The sequence below is a fragment of the Panthera leo genome, chromosome E2, assembly GCF_018350215.1.
Source record: "Panthera leo isolate Ple1 chromosome E2, P.leo_Ple1_pat1.1, whole genome shotgun sequence".
Taxonomy (NCBI): Eukaryota; Metazoa; Chordata; class Mammalia; order Carnivora; family Felidae; genus Panthera; species Panthera leo.
The window spans coordinates 14,896,962-14,919,176 of record NC_056693.1 but is presented as its reverse complement, the minus strand read 5'-3'; the positions used below and the strand labels follow the sequence as shown (position 1 = coordinate 14,919,176).

General features: G+C 53.6%; 2 protein-coding genes across 2 annotated transcripts; one reads left to right on the top strand and one right to left on the bottom strand.

The window, feature by feature from the left end:
- The first annotated feature begins 3,913 nt into the window (after positions 1–3,913).
- Positions 3,914–7,034, top strand: NCCRP1 (NCCRP1, F-box associated domain containing). Its single transcript, XM_042919590.1, has 6 exons — positions 3,914–4,181; positions 4,776–4,838; positions 4,923–4,974; positions 5,553–5,648; positions 6,237–6,375; positions 6,508–7,034. The coding sequence occupies exons 1-6, from the start codon at positions 3,914–3,916 to the stop codon at positions 6,646–6,648; spliced, it is 759 nt and encodes a 252-aa protein (XP_042775524.1). The 3' UTR covers positions 6,649–7,034.
- Positions 7,035–7,926: 892 nt separating this feature from the next.
- Positions 7,927–9,316, bottom strand: SYCN (syncollin). Its single transcript, XM_042920534.1, has 2 exons — positions 8,888–9,316; positions 7,927–8,058 (listed from the first exon to the last, which is right to left on the bottom strand). The coding sequence occupies exons 1-2, from the start codon at positions 9,280–9,282 to the stop codon at positions 8,049–8,051; spliced, it is 405 nt and encodes a 134-aa protein (XP_042776468.1). The 5' UTR covers positions 9,283–9,316; the 3' UTR covers positions 7,927–8,048.
- Between the last annotated feature and the right edge of the window lie 12,899 nt (positions 9,317–22,215).

Genomic DNA, 22,215 nt, shown 5'->3' with positions numbered 1-22,215 from the left:
AACGTATTCACACACATATATAACCACCACCACTAAGACAACTGCCTCATCCTCCCAGAAAGCACCACCCCCCCCCCGCCGCCTCGTGCCTCTTTAAAGGGGACCCTCCCGGGTCCAGGGAGCCAGCAACCTCCCTTCTTGGATTCTAGGTGACTGCCGCCTCTTCTGGCATTTTCCCTAAGCGGAACCGCAGAGCACGTGCACATTTTTGCTTGGCATTTGCCACTCTGCGTGACAGTGTGTGGTTTCGTGCACGCGCTTGTATGTTTCGATGCTTTATCCCTTTTCCTTACTGAGAGGAGAGAGCATGAGCACCTTGTGCTGTTCTCAGCTTGGAGCTGTTATGAAAAAGCGTGGCGTGTGGGCCTTTGTGTGGACCTGTCCACCCAGGGGCCCCACGTGTCTGACTCTTGATCTCGGCTCAGGTCATGACCTCACAGTTCATGAGCTCCAGCCCCGCGTTGAGCTCTAGGCCGACAGTGTGGGGCCTGCTTGGGATTCTCTCTCTGTCTCTCTCTTTCTCTCTGCCCCTCCCCTCCTCTCTCTCCCTCTCTCTCAAAATAAATTACACTTAAAAAAATTGTCGAAGTGATTTCCAAAGTGGTCCCGCCATTGCTCATGGTCTTGAACGTTTCGTGACCCATGAGAGGTGCCCTTGAGGAGGGGCGCTATGTCGGTCACCCAGGCCTCAGCCTGTTTGGAAGATGGGTCCCCACACTAAGACCTTTATTCCTTGAAGGTGGAGACAGGGGGACATTTGAGGTCTAATGTTGAAAGCCGCTTGGCTTTGCAGGGCCCCGGGTTGTGGCCTGGATTCCTCAGATTTAAGTAAGAACGTTTCTCATAGGAGTGTCAGGGGGAGAGGTGCTTTTGAAATTTTGGATTCTGGGGCCCAGAGGGATTGAGTCAGGCGCCTGGGAGTGGCACCTGGGAAGACACATTCTGCATAAGCTCCCTGCGTGAGTCTGACATGCTGCAAAGTTTGGGACACGGAGTCTGGGGGGGGGGGTGAGTGAGGGGGAAAGTCATTCAAGGTGGAAAGAACTTTGGGAACAAAATCCCTGATGGGAGAGCACAGGTTATGGGGGCAGGGACCAGAAATCCGGGCCCCGAATGTCAGTCCAAGAGTGCCTGAGGGCACTGGGGAGCCATGGTGGTTTTAAGTGGGGGAGTGTCTGCTTGGGTTTGGGCTCTTGTAGGACCCCTCTGACTGTATCCGTGTGTGTGTGTGTGTGTGTGTGTGTGTGTGTGTGTGTGTGTGATATAGAAGGGGGTGAGGACCCAGGAAGGAGACGATGTGAAGTGTGGTGTGGAAACCATGACAGGCCGGGGGGCAGGCGGGGCAGGGGTGTAGACCCCACTCTACACACTCCTTGCCGCTCTTCCTTTTAGGTCTCTGGCCCCAGGCCACTCCCTGCCTTGGATTCTGACCCAGGAACAACTGTGACTCCCCTCGAAAGACACTCCCGCTCTTCTCTGCCCTTCCTCTTCCTCCTCCTCCACCCCTGCTCCTGTGCTCCCTCTCCAGCGAGGTCAGGTGGGCAGGCGGCCAGATATGGGTGCATAGATATGGGTGTGTGTTGTGTGCTTGTGGCGGCCGGGGGAGTATCTCTGGCCGTGCGTGTGCCAGGAGCTCTGCGAGTTTTTGGGAAACCCCTGAGGCCTTCCTGGTGCGTCTGGGTGCCAGCCCTTGAGGGCAACAGTTGGTCTGCTCCCTCCCATGGGTCCCGCCTGCCACCCCCCCACCCCCCACCCCGCCCAAGACCCGAGCTAATTCTCACCTTTCCCAGGACAGGTCATCTCACCTCTTGCCTCAGTTTCCCAATCTGTGAATGAAGGAACCATGGCTAGATCCCCCCTACCCGGGCTTGTTGTGAGGTTCCATGAGTTAAAGACAGACACCCAGTAAATGTGACCATCATCTCTCGCGTGCTTCTGTGCGGGCCAGTATTCCTCCCTGGGGGTGGGGGGATTTGATTCTGTGTCCCCGTCCGTGTGCCTCCGCGGAAACTCTGGTGTATCCACCTGTCGACCCGCCAGCTGTGCAACCGCGGATGAGTTACTAGACCTCTCTGCATCTCAGGTTCCTCATCTGCAAAACGGGTGCAATGACGGACTCCATTTCCTAGGGAGGATGCGGCGATCGAGTTAATTACTCCACCTAAAGAACGCGGAACAATGCCTGGCACGCAAGCAGCCCTCAATTACACGAGCAGCTTCATTCGGGCGTGAGCTCAACTCTGAGTGTCTGGAACGTGTGTCTGTCCGCATCTTGCAGGAATCCGGGGCAGGAAGTGCCCGTGGAAGCATACGGGGTTATTTAGGGCAGCATGGGACCAGGCCTGTGAGGGTGGCCTCTCTCTCCTCATCTGTGAATAACAACACACCCCACACGGGGTCGGTGCGCCGGCAACACAGGCACTGGGTGCGCAGGGCCGGGCCGCAGCGCCACCCCTGTGTGCTGCCGCCTTTCCTGGGTCTCCGAAGTGCAGATAATAGGGGCGTCCACCTCCCCTGTTGCTGGAGGACGAAATGAACCCATAAGCACTTAGAACAGCACCTAGTACACAGGAAGCACCCACTGTGAAAACTGTCGCCGGTAATCCGTGCGGAACTCTGTGCCTGTGCTTGCCTGGGCCGGTGTGGGACGGGGCCCCGGAGGATGTGGCCGCGGGCATCCGGCCCTACAGGTTCCTCCGGCACCCCACTTCCTCCGCACCCCGACCTCTTGCCCCCACCATCGCCCTACCCCTCACTCCAAAATCCCCAGGACCTCTGAGGAAAGAGGGGTTGGCAGTGCGTAACCCCTGCCCCTGTCCCGGGAAGGGGTACAGGCCCCCCCAAACCCAGGTGGGGTTGCTGCTCCCCTCTCTGCTGCTCTCTCAGGGCTTCCCTGGGGTCCCCCATCTCCTGCCTTCACATCTGTCCCTCTGCATCTCTCTCTGAAAAAAAAGTTTATTGGGGCACCTGGGGGGCTCAGTCAGTTAAGCATCAGACTTCGGCTCAGGTCGTGATCTCGCGGTCTGTGAGTTCGAGTCCGGCGTCCGGCTCTGCTGACAACTCAGAGCCTGAAGCCTGTTTCAGATTCTGTGTCTCCCTCTCTCTCTGCCCCTCCCCCCCCCCCCATTTTCTCTCTCTCTCTCTCTCTCTGTCTCTCTCTCTCTCTCTCTAAAGTTTATTTATTTTGAGAGAGAGAGAGAGAGAGAGAGAGAGAGCGTGCAGGGCAGATAGGGAGAAAGGGAGAATCCCAAGCAGACTCCACACCATCAGCACAGAGCCCTAAGCGGGGCTCGAACTCACAAACTGTGAGATCATGACCTGAGCTGAAATCAAGGCGCTTACCTGACTCAGCCACCCGGGTGCCCCTGTCAGGGTCCCAAGGGTATGGCCCAGGTGAGGGGGGAGGAGGAAGCAGCAGAGGTAGGACCTCCCCCCACCTCCTACCCTCTGGATGAGAACGGGGTGGGGGCAGGAGGGGGTCTTCCTCAATTGACCTCCGAACCCTGCCATGCCAGGTCTTGATGAGGGCGGGGGAGCCCTGGTATTAGCTCTTTTGTCACACGCTTCTCCCAGGGCCAATGCCTGGGCCCTCGGCCGGCCCCGGGGAAACTGCGGCAGGAGGCTTGGGAAACTGAAGCGGGGCTGGGCGCCTGGACTCCTGGGTCCCGGCGGAGGAGAGGACCCGGACTCCTGGTCTGAAGGGGCAGGGGACTGGGGCCCCGGACTCCTAAGTCTGAGGGCGGAGGGCCTGGGACCGAGGGCCTTCCCCCAACACACCCGTCTCTTAAATGCCCGCCGAGCGCCCCGCCCCTCCCGCCCCCAGTTAACCCCGAGCCCCGCGGCCGAGCCCGGCACAGTCGCCCGGAGCCCACAGACCGAGCAGGTGCGCGACCCACACGCGCTCGGCAGCGGGATGGACACCGACCAGCCCGAGAGCCCCCGGGAGCCGCCGTCCCCGCCGTCGCCGCCGTCGCCGCCGTCGCCGCCGTCCCCCGCGCCCCCCGAGTCCCCCGGGTCCCCCCGGCCCGAGCAGCCGTCGGAGGCCTACGCCCGGCAGCTGCTGCTGGAGGAGTGGGGGCCGCCCGGCGGGAGCCTGGAGCTGCCCCCCCGCCTCACCTGGAAGCTGCTGTTCCTGCGGCGGCCGCTCTACCGCAACCTGCTGCGCTCGCCCAACCCCGAAGGTGCGGGACCCGCAGGGCACCCGGCCCCGAGGCCCCGCCTCTTCCGCCGCGCGCGGCACCCTCGCAGCCCTCCGTCTCTCCTTCTCTGCCCTTCTCGCCTTCTCTGCATCCTTCCCCGGCTCTCCCGTCATTGTGCCCCTCTCCGTCTCCTGGCGCCTCTCTTCGTCCCACCTTGCACGGCCCTCTGTCTCTGTCTGTATCATTTGCCCCTGCTATGTCCCCTTGTGTCTCTTTGTCTTACCCCGTATCTCTACCTCTCCCTGCCTCCCTCCGCCTGTATTTCTGTCTCTTTCTCTACGTGCCTCTCTCTCTCGGTCCCTCTGTCTGTCACACCAGGACGCCCTCCTCCTTCCACCCTCCCTCTTCACCGCACCGTCGCTTTTACCCCCCGGACATTCTCAGGGCTCTGGCAAGGCTCTGACTCACACGTCGCTGCCAGGCAGGCCCGGTCTGGCACAGATTCCTGCCCTTCCAGCGGAGCCCTTCGTGGGGAGGGAGTCCGGTGGAGGCGGGTAGGGGTGGGACGGGGTGGGTGGGGGGGCGCTGGAGGCAATTTCAGCCTGCCCGAGGCTCCACTCACCTTGTGCATTTCAGGCATCAACATTTATGAGCCAGCACCCCCTACTGGTCCCACCCAGCAGCCCCTGGAGACTCTGGGTGAGTGCTGGTGGCGGCGCCCGAGGGGAGGGGACAGTCCTGGAGAATGTGCTTGTCCTAACGCTCTGCTCCTCCACCTGCCAGGCAACTTCCACGGCTGGTACATTAGGACCGAGAAGCTCCAGCAGAACCTCAGGTGAGCGGCCGGGATGCGTGTGGCCTGCATTTGGTTCCCTGCCCCAGGGTCTGGCTGCGGGACCTAGAGAAACTGACTTTGCCCCTCTGGGCCTCAGTCTCCTGCTCGGTGCACAGGCTTTGGCATAAAAGAATGCTCACAAAACACAAGGGAGGGTCTGGCTGGCTAGGTCCCGCCCGCATGTAGTAGATGTTCAATAAATAACAGGTCTTAGTGTTGTTTTCTCCACTTTTTTCCCCCCGGGAGAGGGAGTCACCAGGCCACTATTGATTCTCCATCAAACCGAGCCTCATTTCTGCACATTAGGGGAGACGGTGTAACTCAGGGCCTCAGTCACACGCGCCTGGGTTGGGATCCCTAAGGCCAGTGACTTCCCTTCTTGAGCCTCTGTTTCTCATCTGCATCATGGGGTTCCAAAGGAATGGCCCTCAGAGGGGAATAGAGGAACCCTCAAGGTGCTGACTGAGTGCTCGGCGCCCTTATGTGGGTGCCCTTGATGTCTCTGCGAGGGCGCTAGGACCCCAGCACGTCCCAGGCCTCACCGCCCCCCCCCCCCCCCCCACTGCCCTGTCCCGCAGCTGGACCGTGAAGCAGCAGTGTGTGGATCTTATGGCCGAGGGCCTCTGGGAGGAGCTCCTCGACGATGAGCAGCCAGACATCACAGTCATGGACTGGTACGTGCCCCTGCCCGGCCAGCCTGTCCCCGCCAGCTCACGGGATGGGCTCCCGGATGTGGAAACCTCACCTTTCCTCCCCTTTGGTCTGAGCTCATCACCAAGACCGGCTCGCCCGCTGCAGGACCCAGCCCCGCCCACTGCACTAGCCCCTTCGCCCTGAGACTCCCAGCTTTTGAGATGGGCCAGGCCGGAGGCCGGTCCTTCTTTCTGAGATGCTCGGCACCCCCTGTTCTCGAGATAAAGCCCTTATCCTTTGGGGTTCCGTCACGCATGGTTACACAAGAATCCTTTCCTGACTACCCTCGAGCTGGGGCAGACGCATTATGCATTATGTGCCCCCAGACCTCCCCCCTCCCAGCCCCCACCATTCTTGGTTTCACTGGTGACAGGTCTGCCTCCCCCATCAGACTGTGACTCCCGCAAGGGCGGGGTGTGGGGCCATCTTGCTGTGTGGCCAGCACTGCCCGGCCCCGGGTGCACAGAGCGGGTGCCAGTGAGCGTGTGCTGAATGGCCATCAGGGCCAGGGGTTGGGGCCGGGACGTCGGGGCCGCAGTGGCAGCTGAAGGCCTGGACCCCACCCCCAGGTACGAGGACAGCCGGCTGGACACGTGTGTCTATGAGCTGCACGTCTGGCTGCTGGCAGCCGACCGCCGCACGGTCATCGCGCAGCACCATGTGGCCCCCCGGGCCTCCGGGAGAGGCCGCCCCGGCTGCTGGATCCAGGTGAGGCTCTGTCCCCGGCTGCCATCCCCAGACACGTGTTCCTGTCACCTCAGAGAGGGCAGAGGGCAGGGTAGGGTAGGGATCGCAGGTCCCTAACAAGGACTTCTCCCCTAACCCTGCGTGCTGCCACAGGTGTCCCACGTGTTCCGCCAGTATGGCCCTGGCGTGCGCTTCGTCCACTTCCTGCACAAGACCAAGAACCGGATGGAGCCTGGGGGGCTGCGGCGGACGAGGGTGACGGACTCCTCCGTGTCCGTGCAGTTCAGGGAGTGACTGGCAGACTCCGGGCCTGTTCTGACCCCCGGTGTCACTTGTCCACAGCCTTGACGCTTTACCCGATCCCTTGGCACCTCCCTGACCCTTCGGCTCTGTGGCCTTCTCTTCGCACCTCCCTGGTGCTCACCACCACCTGTTCCCTTAATCCCTTCATGACCCCTCAGCTTCTCCTTGATCGCTGACCACCTCCTGGGCCCCTTATTCCTGCCTGGCCCTCGGCTCCCCCCTTGGCATCTTCCCACACCCTTGGACGTCTGACTCGTTGGCATTGCTTCCGCACTCTCTGAGCTCCATGAGGGCAGCGGCCACTTCCTCCTGAGTTAGTGCTCGACAGGCAGTAGGTGCTTCGCGCATCCTTGTGGATCGATGAATAAATGCGTGTGCGCGGGGATGCGGAGTCTTTTCCCTGGCGTTTGCTTCTTCAGAATGTCACTGAGTTCACACCGTGATTTTCCAGCACCCCACAGCCCCTGTGCCCTTCGCACCTCCCTTGACCGCTGATCTCTCCACATGTCCCCAGTTTACAGCCTCTTGGGGCCCCCACCTGCCTCTTCTCTGGCATCTCTTAGTCTCAGACTGTTCCCTTCTCCCCGCACCCCCAAGTTCTCAACCCCTAGAGCCGTCCCCATATCTTTTCCCCCAAGACCCTCATTTCTCCGTCTCAGTCCTCCAGAGCCCCCGAACCCAGCAAGGTATGGTATCCATCCGGGGCCATCGTGCTGGGGACAGTGGCGGGACAGACTGCAAATCTGAACTAAAATTTTTTCCATGTGTTGGGGAAAAAGAGATTGAAAGTCTTTAACCACCCCTAAACCCGGGGCTCTGGCCAGATCACGCAGGAGACCCCGGTCTTAGCCTGGGCAGGGTCCTTGGAGGCCTCCTGCTGTTCCATGCGTGAATCCTGAGGGAAACTGGAGGTCCCTGGCAGGCCAGAACAGTTGGGGGCGGGGCGGGGGGGGGACATTCAGGGGAGGGCTATCTATCAAAAAGTGTGGGAAGCATTTGAACGTTTAACAGTCAGCCAACGGTACATGTCACACGCGTGTCCTGTGGATGTGTGCCTTTGTGCACACCTAAATCCATGGCAGAATCTATGAGTATGTCCCCACCTACAGCATTGTCCCAAGTATAGGCTGATGCAGGCCTCACCACCCTGCTCTCTCCCCCGACCTACCCCCCCACCCCCCGACCGCCCTTTCCAGGGTGGACTTGGGCCCCAAGCACGAGTAGATGGCAGGCAGGGTAACTTCACAAGCACACTCTATATTGCAGGGAAGACAGGGTGGGGAGGGGGCAGGAAGAAAGTTCTCTCCTCCTGGGACTTGGGGCCTTCAGCATACCCCAGGTGAGGGGCCTCTGCACTCTGTGGGGGTTGGACACGAGGTACCTCTAAGGCATCAGTAACACCTGCAACAGAGTCAAAAATTGTCACCAGCGGGGGATGCCAGGGGCTCAGAGATCCAGGGTGTGGGGGCTTCCGAAAGCCTGAGATGGGGTGGAGGGCTGGGGCTGGGCTCTGAGTTCAGGACCTAGGTGTCCTGGGAGCTCAGGGCGCTCTTGTAGGGGGAGGGACCCAACAGGTGGAGAGAGCTCTGACTCGGTGTAGGGCCCCAGGGTCTGTGAGCTTGCATGCGAGAGTGCAGAGTGGGCTCAGGGGCCTCCAAAGTTGGGTCTGGAGGACTCCAGAACCCTAGCAGGGCCTCCTGGGACTGGTTTCCAGGGCGGAGGGCCATCTAGAGGGTCTAGGTGGATGGGGAGCATGAGGGTAGCTGGGGGCTTCCTGGAACTGGGTTTGGGGTCTTGCAGTGGGTCAGTTTAGAGTCTGGGAGTCCCAGAGTTGGGTCTGGGAGCTCCAGGACCCGACGATCTGGGGGTTGGACGACTGGCTTCGGTTCTGGGGGCTCCAGGGTGAGAGGATTGGTGGCTCCCCATCCCCAAGCCAGGCCTAGGACTGCCAGGCTCTGGACGGATCCGCAGGTGGAGGATTCAGGAAGGTGGGAGGCGGGCTGGAGGGTGGGGTCAGCTGCCGAGTCCGGGAATCCCAGAGCTGGGTCCGAAGGGCATGGCCTTGCTGGGGGCAGGGTGCGGGGAGGGGAAGGGGGTCCTCCGGGATTGGTTCTAGGGATTGGTTCTAGGGAGTCCCCACGTGGGTCGGGGGCGCCGCGTAGAGGGGGCGGGGGGGGGGGTGCGGTTCGCGCTTTGGACGCGGAGGCGGGGCCGGGGCGCGGGCAGGCACCTGCAATAGAGCGACGCGATGGTGTTGGACCAGTCTCCGAAGATGCCCTTGCGGAACTCTTCCAGGCGCGGGTAGGCGCCGGCCGAGAACTTGCGCGTCTTGCCGGCCTTGCCGCGCAGGGACCACACGGTGAGCTCGCAGCGCGGGGCCACCACGAGCGAGGAGGCGGCGTTGTTCCAGTCGGCGGGCAGGAAGGGCAGGTCGGTGCCCGGCTCCACCGACAGCTCGGCGCCCCCGCAGCAGTTCTCGTAGTAGGGGTCGCTCTTGTCGTAGAGCTTGGCGCACGTGCGCGTCCCGTCCGGCCTCTTGAGGTCGGCGGGCAGCGGGCAGGCGGCTCGGATGCCGGGGACGGCCACCAGGGCCAGGGCCAGCAGCAGGGGGCACAGCGGGGACATGGCGACACTTCGGGCCGCGTCCCCTCGAGCTTTTATGCGCCTGACCCGTGGGAAGGGAGAAGCTGCGAGATAAGGACGCCCTCCCTCGCCTCCCCCGCGGGGAGGCCTTCCTAACCGAGGCCGGAAACCCACAGCCGATGAACACGAGATGGGCAGATTTGTATACAACCTAGTAACTTTCACGTGGCAAACGTTATTTTTAAAAAGTCGATTAACAGGACTTCAGGACGAGTCTCTTGTAACAGGAGGGCAGCATAGCCTTATAGGTATAGGTACGAAGAGCTCTAGAAAACCGACAGGGATTGGAAACCAACCCCCCCTCCGCCCACTTCCAAATAAAGAGAGGTCAACGGAGGGCGGGGTGGGGGTGGGGGGCTGGGTTTCCAGGCTGGGCAAGTCCCCTTGTCAGGACACAGGACCTTGGGAAAGGAAAAGCTGGAGATAAGGAGAGAGTGGCCCTGGAGGGAAGGGAGAGGAGGGGAGGAGAGGAGGAGAAAGATCCCACTCCCCCCAGAACAGGAGAGATTCCCAACCAAGGTTGGAAACCCAGAATCTGTGAATTAGACATATCAGGACAACACTTGGTTTTTACCACCTCAAGGCAACGTATAAAAAGGTGTGGGGGTGGGGGTGGGGGTGGGACAGTGTATCAGTGATAGCTTATATAATATATAAAGAGTGCTTACAAATGGACAAGAAGATATCAAACAACCCCCCTCCCCAAGAAAGGCAAGCCTTGGAAGCGGAGAGGGGAGGAACAGGAGGCTGCCACAACCTCCTCCCCATTTCCCAGGAGCCAGAAGATTTGCTTAAGAAGACTGGAAATCTTGAATTTATAAGATAAACAGAGGACCTATTGAGCTGTATAACATGTAAACCTTTTGTATAGCAACAAACACAGCCTAAACAAAAACCTTTTAACCTGGGAAAAAGTAGACAATTCTTGTAACATACAGTAAGCGGTGACCAATCACAAGCAGAAATGACACAAGCTGAAAGGAAACTTAAGGAGCAGCAAAGGAAGGGAGGGTAGGCTGGGACCTCACAGGGGGACAGGGAGCTGGGCATCTGAGGGCCTGGCCAAGACCCTTCAGAGACTTTGGAGTTCCTGGCTGCCTGCCAGGCGAGCACAGAGTGAAGAGTGGATGAACCCATCAACAATCAGTGTTTCAAGTCTGTGGCTCTGTGGGTAAGGCCAAGTCTGGCCTTGGTTTCCTCATCTGTAAAATGGGTGATATTCCGGGCACCTGGGCGGCTGATTGAGTGTCTGACTCTTGATTTTGGCTCAGGTCATGATCTTACAGTTGGTGAGATTGAGCCCCCTGTCGGGCTCTGTGCTGACAGTGTGGAGCCTGCTTGGATTCTCTCTCTCTCTCTCTCTCTCTCTCTCTCTCTTTCTCTCAAAATAAATAAACATGAAAAAAAATTTAATGGATGATACATAGTACAATAGGATTGTTATGAAGATTACAAAGGGTGACGGAAAGTACAGGGGGAGGGGGTAAGTGAACGGCCTACAGAGCCAGGCTGCCTGGGGCCAAATCCCAGCTCCTCTTTGAGCAGGGCCCCAGGGGGTCAACGATGGGATCCACCTCAGGATGCTGGCATAAGGGGTCAGTGAGTTAGTCCCCGTGACAGCACTAACGGTAGGGCCCTTGCCAAGTGTCCTGTGGGCATTTGCCATCACTGTTACTACGTCGGCCCTGAGCACGGTGCCTGGCACACAGTAAGAGCTCAATAAACACAAAGCAGCACAAGTCTGCTCTTCTCCCCGACCAGCTCGCCCTGCCCCCACCCCCGGGGCCCCCAGATGCTGTCTCCCCGCTTTGGCCAGGGTCATGCAGGGGTGAGGAGCCAAAGGCTAGAAACACTTGGAAGTAGGTTCAAAGTTTTGACTCTTGTCACTCTGTTGAGTGACTTTGGGCAAGTGAACTCACCTCTCTGAGCTTTGGTTTCCTCCTACCTTCAATGGGATGATAGAAAAGGACAATAGAAATTTACTATGGGGCGCCCCCGGGTGGCTCAGTGGGTTGAGAGTTCAGCTCAGGTCATGATCTCGTGATTCGTGGGTTCGAGCCCCGCGTCGGGCTCGGTGCTGACAGCTCAGAGCCTGGAGCCTGCTTCGGATTCTGTGTCTCCCCCTCTCTCTCTGCCCCTCCCCCACTTGTGTGCTCGCACCCTCTCTCTCTCTCTTTTGCTTTCTCTCACTCTCTCAAAATAAACGTTAAAAAAATGTTTATTTATTTTTGAGAGACAGAGACAGAGCATGAGCGGGAGAGGGGCAGAGAAAGGGAGACACAGAATGGGAAGCAGACTCCAGGCTCTGAGCTGTCAGCACAGAGCGGACGTGGGGCTTGAACCCACGAACCGTGAGATCATGACCTCAGCCGAAGTCAGACATTTAACCGGCTGAGCCACCCAGGCACCCCTAAACATTTAAAAAAAGAAAATAACTATATAAAGAAATCTATAACTGACACAATTAAATCTTATTCATAAACATTAGGAACAATCCACATAATTTTTATTTATACATATAATATAAATACTTAATCTGTAATACTGAACAAAAACATTATCAATATAAATATATAAAGCACAAAGTACAGTGCCCAGCACAGGGAACAAGCTCCAGAGACGGGAGCAGTTATGACTGTCTTATAATGATGATTTTGAGACCCTGGATCCTGGCCTGGCCCTGCCCCAAACCAAAACCTGGATCCTTCTCCCTCCTTTCCTCCTGTGAGCCCATGAAATCTAATCTCCAGCCGCTAACTTCCCAGCCGGCCTCCTTGACCTCAGGGACACAGAGCCCCCACCCTCCCAGCTCTGCATGGGTCCCTGGACTCAGGGATGGAGACAGGAAAGCATAGTGCTATTGGAGAGGGCCACGAACATCAGACACTGTAGCGACACGGGACAGCAAAGATACCCTGATGGGGAGACAGACCCAGCGACAGGACCCCTGGCTGTGGACCGTAGCACACAGCCAGCATCAGAGAGAATCCACGGAGACCCAGAGCGAGGGCACGGCATCCCCAATCCGGGGACACATACACGGGCAGGGGAGGGGAGGGACACGCTGTGACACAGTCGACCACTGATGGTCACTGAGACTCACTGGTGAGTTCTAGAGAACAGCACGCACTCAGCGCAGACACATGCTTGGACACAGTCGGGGAGAAACTCTGTCCCCGCCCCCGGACAGAAGCACACCCACCATCAACAACAAGCCCCCAGCCCTCAACCACTCCCGCTCTACACCCCATGAAATCTCCAAAGCACAAAAGTCCATGCACATTTCTGATGTCCCAGAGTGAGCACCCACAGGCATCTTCACCCAGAAACAATTTCCTTACTGTTTATTAACACAAACTGGGCAAATAGTAGAAAAGTAAACATCTCCTTTTTTCCTTTTTTTTTTTCAAAAAAAAAAAAAAATGGAAGAATGCCCTGCCCTTGAGGAACCCATGAGCCCTTGAGAAAGTCGATCAATAATTTGAACATAATGTGAAGAGAGTTAAAACGGGGCATTGCAAAGGACTCTGGGAATACAGTGCAAAGAATAGCCAGTTTCCCCCTTAATATCCACTGGTATATTTGGATTTGTATCATCAGGAAACAATCTTTTCAGAGCTCACAACCTGAATGCCACATTTTTCACAAGACCGTAAAAAAGGAGATTGGTGTGCACGTGAAATTGCCACCAGTAGAAAAAGGAAGTATTTGTCTCAATCAAGGTGGTGCCTGAACACAGACAACATTATAGGTGGCACACCGTTGAAATGAAAATGCTGTCTGTTGCGTAAGTACAGGAAAATATTCAGATCAGTACTCAAGTTCAAGTTCACACTGGATCAGGGGAACTCACTATGCTTCTGCAATGATATGTCACTGGTGGGATTATTTCTGTATAATCCTTAAGGGCTAATATGACCCCCCCCCCCCCCAAGCAGCCATAATCCTATGGTTTGGAAATAGGGATTCTCAGAAGTGTGGTCCCGGGATCAATGGCATCAGCATCCCCCGGGGACTTGTTAGAAGTCAGTGCAAATTCTCAGCCTCACCCAAGTTGGATGAATCAGAAACTCTAGGGGTGGAGCCCCACAATCTGAGTGTTAAATGCCCTCCTGGTAATTTGATGCCTCCTGGAGTTTGAAAAACGCTGGGTAGGGTTTTGGTCTTCTAAGTCTCCGCAGGTGACTGACTTTATTACATCTAGAATTTTCTGTATTGACACCTCAAGTTTTTCAGCTTCTATAAGACGTATTTCACAGAATTTTCCTGATTAAAAAAAAAAAACACGTTAGCCATAGAAAAAGGGACAGGTCTTGGGGGTCCCAGGGGGAGCCTCATAAGGCTGTGCCTGGAACCGAATGCCTCACATGAACTTGAATCTTCTCCAACACAGACAGAAGGTCAGTCATCATCCAACTTCAGGACGTGGCTGAAGACCGTATTCTCAGCTACACCGGCCCCAGGTGAGGCTCCTTGTTTCCAAGCCTCCCTTGGATCCCATGGCCCCCTTGCGGTCTAGGTCAAGGCTACTCAACCTTCACTGCGCCGCAAATCGCTTGGGGAGGGAGGGGGGAGGGTCTTAAGAAACCGATCCAACAGGTCTGGGTGAAGGATCTAGGCTCTGCATTTCCCGCGAGCTCCCGGGTGCCGCCAGGCTGCTGGGGGCCACTGAAGAAGCGTCTCTCCCCGGCCGAGACAGGTGTAGCGAGAATGCAGCTCCAAATATGGAACCTGTCACCAGGAGGTTGTGGCAGGATTTGGGAGGTGGGCAAGGCCAAGTGGACGCCCGGGCAGCGGTTAGAGAAACTCCAATGAAATTTCAGGAGGAAGGCTGTGGAGGAAGCGAAGTCCGAGACTCCTCGGGGCTGGAACAGCGTTGGCCCAAGAGTCCCTGCAGCCGCGGGTGCGGGTGCGTGTGCGGGTGCGGGTGCGGGTGCCGGTGCGGGTGGAACCCTGGGCGGAGCCCGAAGCGGGGCGGGGCTTCGGCGGCTGCGGGACGGGTTAGGGGAGGCAGGGAGCCCTCGCGAGGTGGCGCCAGAGCACGGAGATTCACCAGGCAGCCCGGGCGTGCCGGCGTCCAGGTTCAAATCCCGACTCTGCCCTTCACGAGCTCCGTGCACTTGGGCACGTTGAACAACCTCTGTAGACTTCAGCTTCTTGGTGTGTGAAGTGGGGCTAAGACACGAAAGCTAGTTGTAGCTTCTTAGCTTTGAGGCTTGCATGGGACGTTTCCTTTTTATTGCTTATATTCGTCGTTGGTATATTTTTTTGAGAGGGGGGAGGGGCAGAGAGAGAATCCTTTTTTTTTTTTTTTTTCAGAGAGAGAATCTTAAGCGGGCTTCATGCTCAGCACAGAACCCCAGACGGCCCTGGATTCCACGACCCTGGGTTTATCACCTGAGCCTAAATCAAGTGTTGGTAGCTTAACCGACTGAGCCACCCAGGCGCCGCCACCATTACACTTGCATGGGGACTAGGCATTAGAGCATGGACATCTTGGGGGGACAGTTACTCTGCCTATCGCAGATCAGTATTGAGTTTTACTATAAAGGAGGAGTAGTCTCTCTTGTATGAAGAGAGGCAGTCGCCCAAGCTGTCTGGGGCTCCAGTGTCAGGACCCAACCTCCTTCTATACTGTGGCTCCATCGTCAATATGTGGGTTCCTCTTCATGGTCCAAGATGGTTGCTTGCGCTCCATCCTTCACACCCACAATCCCAGACAACAGGTGGACAATGGGAGGGAGGGAGGCAAGAGTGAATGCCTTACCCTTTAGGTCTTTCCCAGAAGTGCCACATGACACTGAACTTAGCTCCAGGGGAGCACATGATGCCACACGAAGATGAGTCTTGACTCGGGTTAGCCATTTGCCTGCTGACAGACCAAGTTTCCTGTTCCTAAAGAAAGAACAAACATTGAAGGATTGTCACAAAGCTTGGGTAAGAGGCAGGTCGAGGGATGGCACGAGAGGCGGATAGGGGACAGATGTCCAGGAGAAGAGAAAAGGGGATCCAGCCTGTCCACAGCCTGGGTGTGGTAGAGAGAAGGCTGACCGTGGTGGGCTGATTAACGGCCTCCAGAGATATTCTGGTACCAATCCTGGAAGCTGTGAATGTGACCTTATTGGGTAAAAAGAGACTTCGCAGATGTGAATGCGTTACAGATCTTCAGATGGGGAGACTGTCCGGGATTACCTGGGTGAACTCCAATCGCAAACACATGTCTTTGTAAGCGGGCAGTCGAGGGAGACTTGACCACAGAGGGAAAGGTGTGACAGCCGAAGCAGAGATTGGGGCGCTGTGCTTCGAGGATGAGGAAGGGGCCCGAAGCCCAGGAATGCAGGCCACCAGCGGAAGTTGAAAAATGAAATGAATTCTCCCCTGGATCCCCCCCGGAGGAATCAACCCTGCCGACACCTTGATTTTAGTCTTTGAGGTCTCGTCTTTTCCTTCTGACTTCTAGAACTATCGGAGAGTGAATGCTGTTGTTGCGGACTACTAAGCTTGTGGCAATTTGTTACACCAGCCATAGGAAATGAATGTGGTGACTCTGCCCTAAAATGTCTCATGTCCCCTAGGAGAGCTAACTGGGGCAGGAGATCCCCTGAGGAATTGGGTGTTGGCTAAAGTCACAGTGATTATGGGCCCAGCAGCTCCACTTCTGGGTATTTACCTGAAGAAAACAAAACACGAATTCAGAAAGGTATCTACGCCCCCATGTTCATCGCAGCCCTATCTACGATAGCCAGGTCATGGAAGCACCCTAAGTGACCACCAGTGGAGGAAAGGATAAGGGAAATGTGGTATAGGTACACGATGGGATGTTATTTGGCCATGAAAAAAGGAAATCTTGCCGTTTGCGACAACCCAGGTGGACCTTGAGAGCATCATGCTGAGTGAAATAAGTCAGACAGAAAAAGACAAATAGCGTAGGATCTCACTTATGTGTGGTGCATGAAAACAACACACACACACGCACACACACACACACACACACACACGCAAAACCGAACTCACAGAAATAGAGAATTGGTGGTTGCCAGAGGCAGGGCAGAGGTAGAATGTGGACAAAAATGGGTGGAAAGGGGCAAAGGCACTGACTCTTCGTTATGAGATAAATGTCACGGGACTGTAACCACAGCATGATGACCACAGTTAAGAATGCTGCAGCCCATATTTGAACATTGCTAAGATAGATCTTAAAAAGTCTCATCACAGGAAAGAACATCGTAGTAATGTACGGGGACGGATGTTAACTAGACCTAGTTGGTGATTATTCATACGTACCGACGTCGAATCTTTATGTTGTATGGCTGGAACTAATATAATATTCTATGTCTACTATACCTCAAGTCTTGAAAAAGTGATCGTGGGGGTAATTGGCTTTACTAATGAGACAAAAAGACAGTGCCCTTGGGGAGATTGCATTCCACGTGGGGAGACTGGCAATAAGCAAAAGAAAATAAATGAAATGATTGAATGCCACATGGTGTACATGCTACGGAGAAAAGTTAATCAAGCAGCGGGCATGGAACAGAGTAGGAACAATTTTGAATGAGTGGTCAGGGAAGCCTCAGGAAGAAGCACTCGAGCAAAGACTTGAGGAGGGGAAGGAGGGAGCTATGGCAATGCTGGGGGAGGGTGGGGGAGCATTCCAGGGAGAGGGAACTACCAGAGCAAAAGAATATTTAAGAAATGGTAAGGAATTCGTGTGGCCAGAATGGAGAGAGGTGAGAAGAGAGAGGAGTAGATGAGATCAGGGAGGTCAGGGGAGCAGGTCATGTGGGGCCTTATATGAGGACTTTGTCTTTTACTCTGAGCAAAATGGAGCCAGGAGAGAGCAAGGGAGGTCCTGGCCTGACTCAGGTGTTCACAGGGTCCCTCTGGCTGTGTTTGGGGAACAGACTGGGAGCCCAGGGAGGAGGCTGCTGCCATGGTCCAGGGGGAAGACGGTGGACAAGACTAGGTGGGGGCAGTGGAGAGAGTGAGAAATCGTCAGATTCAGCATATACTTACAATTAGAGCCAACTGGGTGTACTAACCAGATGTGAGAAATGACAGAAAAGAGAGGAGCCAGGGATGATTCCAAGGTCTTTCGCCTGTGGGTCTGGAAAGATGAGCTGCCACTTACTGGGCTGAGAAAGATTATAGAAACAACAGGGTTAACATGAGAAGAGCAGGAGTTACGTTTGGGGTATGATAAGTTTGAGAAGCCCATTGGACATCTAAATGAAGTTGTTCGGTAGTCACTTTGATGTATAAGCTTGGAGTTTAGGGGTGAGGTCTGAAGATCAAAATTTGGGAGTGGTATCAGTCACTTTGTGCTGTGTAATAAATAATCACAAATATCTCAAAACCACAATAACCACTTACCGAGCCCAGCATCTGCAGATCAGCCGGGGGTGGCTCTGATAATCTCTGGCAGATTCCGGCCAGGTTCAGATGGGTGGCTCTGCTTCAAGCTGTGGGTCTGGCTGGTTCAGATCCGAGGCCAGCCTGAAGGACAGCAGCAAGCCAGGGGAGCTCTTCTCATTGCCATGGCCAAAGCCCAGGCAAGTGGAAACCCATGAGGCTTAGCTTAGCTTGAGAACGACACATCATCACTTTTAGACATACATCATTGGCTTTAAAAATCCACATGACTTGGTCCAAAATCGAGAGGCAGGGAAGTAAACTCTGTCTTCAGTGAGGCCATGCCAATGATGTGGATTTGGGGGTGTGGAGGAGAATTTGCAGCAAGAATTCAATCTGTCGGGGCGCCTGGGTGGCGCAGTCGGTTAAGCGTCCGACTTCAGCCAGGTCACGATCTCGCGGTCCGTGAGTTCGAGCCCCGCGTCAGGCTCTGGGCTGATGGCTCGGAGCCTGGAGCCTGTTTCCGATTCTGTGTCTCCCTCTCTCTCTGCCCCTCCCCCGTTCATGCTCTGTCTCTCTCTGTCCCAAAAAATAAATAAAAAAATGTTGAAAAAAAAAAAAAAATTAAAAAAAAAAAAAAAAAAAAAAAAAAGAATTCAATCTGTCCCAGGAACCATGACTGTAGAGGCTGGTTATGTTCTAAAGCCATGAGAATAGCCAAATGCATTACAGATTGAGGAAAGATAAAGACCAGGATGAGCCCTGGTATATTCCAATGTCTATAAGTGGGAGAGGAGGAGCATAATCAGAAAATAAGACTGAGCAGGAGCCACCAGAGAGGTAGAAGGAAAATCAGGCAAGTGGGAACTAGCGAAGAGTATGTTTCACAGAACAAAGAATCATCACCTATGTCAACGATTGTGAGTAGATCATGAAAGATTGGACTGAGAATCAACCACTGAGTTTAGCAATATGGAGATGATTGGTGGGCTGGAGAAGAGCTAAATCTGTGGAGTGGTAGGATGCTGTCCCTTTTCTTCCTCTGGATATTGCCAAGAGGATGTAATGTCTGGAACTGTAGTAGCTCCCGTGTGACCATAAGTTGGCCTAACTTAAGGGTGAAGCTAAAATGCTGAGAATGGCAAGGCTGAGAGATAGGAAGAATCTGGATTATTGATAACATTACTGTGAGTTCCTGAATTAGCCAACTCTTGGCCTATTTTACCCTTAGACCTCTGGTTATATGAAATTACAAATTCCTGATCGTTTTGAGTTGGGGTTTTCTATTATTTAAGCAAAAAAAAAAAAAAAAAAAAGTCCTGATAAACATATTTGCATTTAATACACAATGGTATGGTTCTTTTTGTTCTACAACTATATGTGATGTTACAGTATTTTGTTTAAAAAACAACCGGGACACCTGGGTGGCACAGTCGGTTAAGCATCTGGCTCTTGATTTCAGCTCAGGTCATGATCTCATGGTTGTGGAATCGAGCCCCATGTTGTGCTCCCCTCTGAGCACGAAGCCTGCTTGAGATTCTCCCTGCCCCCCCGCCCTGCCCTCTGTCTCTCCGCCCCTCCCCCACTGGCATGCACTCTCTCACGCGCTCTCTCTCAAAAATAAAAACCACCACCACCACCATTACCTATAAGTGCTGAAGATGTTAACAGGCATTCATCAAGATCCAAGGGATGGAAGAAACCACCCTGCTCTGGCAGATAGCGGTGTTCAGAACCATGGAGAGCAGCCAGTGGCGCTGCCTTGAGGGTGCAGTAGACTGGCTCTTAGAGGGGTTTCTGCTGGCCAATCCCTTTCTATGGATCACTATTCAGAAGATGGCAAGGGGACCTTTAGAATTAGAGTTTTTGTTGCTATGGGCTTATGAGGTGGTCCAGTGTGGATCTGAACTTGAGCTGTTTTCTATGCACAAGAACAAAGCTAATTTGTCCCTGTCCTTGAAATTAGAGTTGGAGATATGACTTTAGAATATATTAGACTGCCTTATTCAAATTATGTTCTTACATTTATTTGTTTGTTTGTTTGTTTGAGAAAGAGAGAGAGAGAGCACACAAGGAGAGAAGAGGGGCAGAGGGAGGGAGGGAGAGAGAATCCCAAGCAGGCTCCACGTTCATCATGGAGCCCAATGTGAGGCTTGATCCCACAACCCTGGGATCATGACCTGAGCTGAAATCAACAGTCAGACACTCAACTGACTGAGCCACCCAGGTGCCCCTGTTCTTACTTTTTAAAGTGAGGAATCCATTTATTGGGAGGGAATTAGAAATCTCTGCCCTATTGACCTCAGTCTTGGTTATGTCATTTGTTTTGTCCAATGAAAGTATGTGTACCATTTTGGAGCAGATGCTCTAAGAATAGACCACCATGTACTGTAATCTCTCTACTCTAAGACCAGCAATATCTCAGTTAGGGCTACACCTTTATCCTGGATCCCAGTGAGGAGCTGGGACTCAGCCTACCCATGATAGTCATATTGAATGAGCAATAAACATTTGTTGTTACTAGCCACTGAAATTTGAGAATTATTTGTTACGATAGCATAACCTGGCCTACGTTGACTGATACAAGAGTAATCAGCAAGAAGGTGGTTGGTGAATTCATGTATGTATGAATGTATATCATGTATATAGAAATGTATGTTATAAGTCCAGAGAGACCATAAAGAGGGAAGCAAGAAAAGGGACAGGACTCTGAGAAGCTCTAGTATTTAAGAGGTAGGAAGAAGAAAGAGAACCAGAAAATGTGACTGAGAAGCAGCAGCCAGAATTTGAAGGAAGATAAGAAAAGTATAATATCACAAATATCAAAATGGGAGAGAGTTACAAGAAGGAATTGATGAAGAATGGGTTCTATGCTGCTGAGAGGCCATCTGGGGTGAGAACTAGAGAGGCAATCACAGGATTTAGCTGTGAAGAGATTGTTGGTGTTGAGTGGAGCTCTTGGGGCAGAAGCCAACTGTAGGGGCTATGGAGACTGGGGTAGGTAAGGAAGTGGAGCCAATGGAAAAAAGATATGGAGAAATAGTTGGAAAGAAACCTATGGACTAAGAAAGGTGAGCCTGATGATGGGCAAGTACTTGTAAAGAAGGTTTTGAAAAATAGAGGAAGGTATTTTATGGGGGAGTGAATTAAGAGGGACCAGGATCAGACACTGGCCCAAGTCAGGCAGAAAGGGCAGAAAGACACTTCATCCATGGGGACTGAGGAGCAAGGTAGGAGAGTGGTGTAGATGATGAAGAATTTCTACCTTGCAGCTTCTGGAAGGTAGAGGGAAAGGTAATCTGTATGGAAAGAGAGAGGAAGTGATGGAGTAGTGAATATGAGAAAGAAGAGATTTGAAAGAGCTGGAGTGAAACGTTCCAGATACAGATGTAAAGAAAGAGTGGTGTCACAGAGATGGGAGTGGGCAGAAGATCCTGGTTCCCCAGACTGCAGCCCCAGATTATCCATCTTCCTGACTCTCCTCCATGGGTACTGAATGCAAGGATACTTTGGCACTTCATACCAACTGCAGTCCCAGGGAATGATGGTGACAAATAATCCCATGCAGCCAGAATTCTTCAGCTTTGAGGGAAACTCACCTTTCACTTCCACGTGTATCATTAAGGATGTTTTGGCTACAAATAGCAGAAAGTACTAACTCAACTGGCTTAAAAAGTGAGGTGAATTTGTTATCTCTCACACACACACAAAAGTAATAACACAAAACTCTTTAACAAAATATTAGCACATAGAATTCAGCAATAGATCAAAGAATTATACACCATGATCCAATGGGGTTCGTCCAAGGATGCAAGACTGGTCAGTATTTGAAAACTAATCAGTATAGGAGCACCTGGGTGGCTCAGTCGGTTAAGCGGCCGACTTCAGCTCAGGTCATGATTTCCCACTCCGTGAGTTCAACCCCTGCGTCGGGCTCTGGCTGACAGCTCAGAGCCTGGTGCCTGTTTCAGATTCTGTGTCTCCCTCTCTCTCTCTGACCCTCCCCCGTTCATGCTCTGTCTCTCTCTGTCTCAAAAATAAATAAACGTTAAAAAAAAAAATAAAAAAACCTAATCAGTATAATCCACCAAAACAGGCTAAAGAAGAAAACTCATGTGATCATATCAATCAATGCAGAAAAAACATTTGCCAAGCTTCAACACTCACTCATAATTTTTAAACACCTCTTATAAAAATAGGAACAGATAAGAACTTCCTCAAGTTGATAAAGAGCGTCTACAAAGAGTATCTACAAGTAGATAAAGAGTTAACATTACACTTAATGGTGAAAGATTGAAGGCTTACCCTGTAGAAGAGAGAAAATGTGCCTTCTCAGGCCATTCTTATTCAATGTAGTACTACAGTTCCGTCCAGTGCAATAAGGCAAGAAAAGGAAATAAAAGTGTAAAGGGTGGGAAAGAATAAATAAAACTGTTTGCAAAGGACATGACTGTCTGCATAGAATGATGTCCACAGTGTAACATAAATGACTTCTTGGTGACAACTCTGAGATTCCTCCCAAGAGATTTCCACCATGACAATTGTCACTCTGGATTGGGAACCACA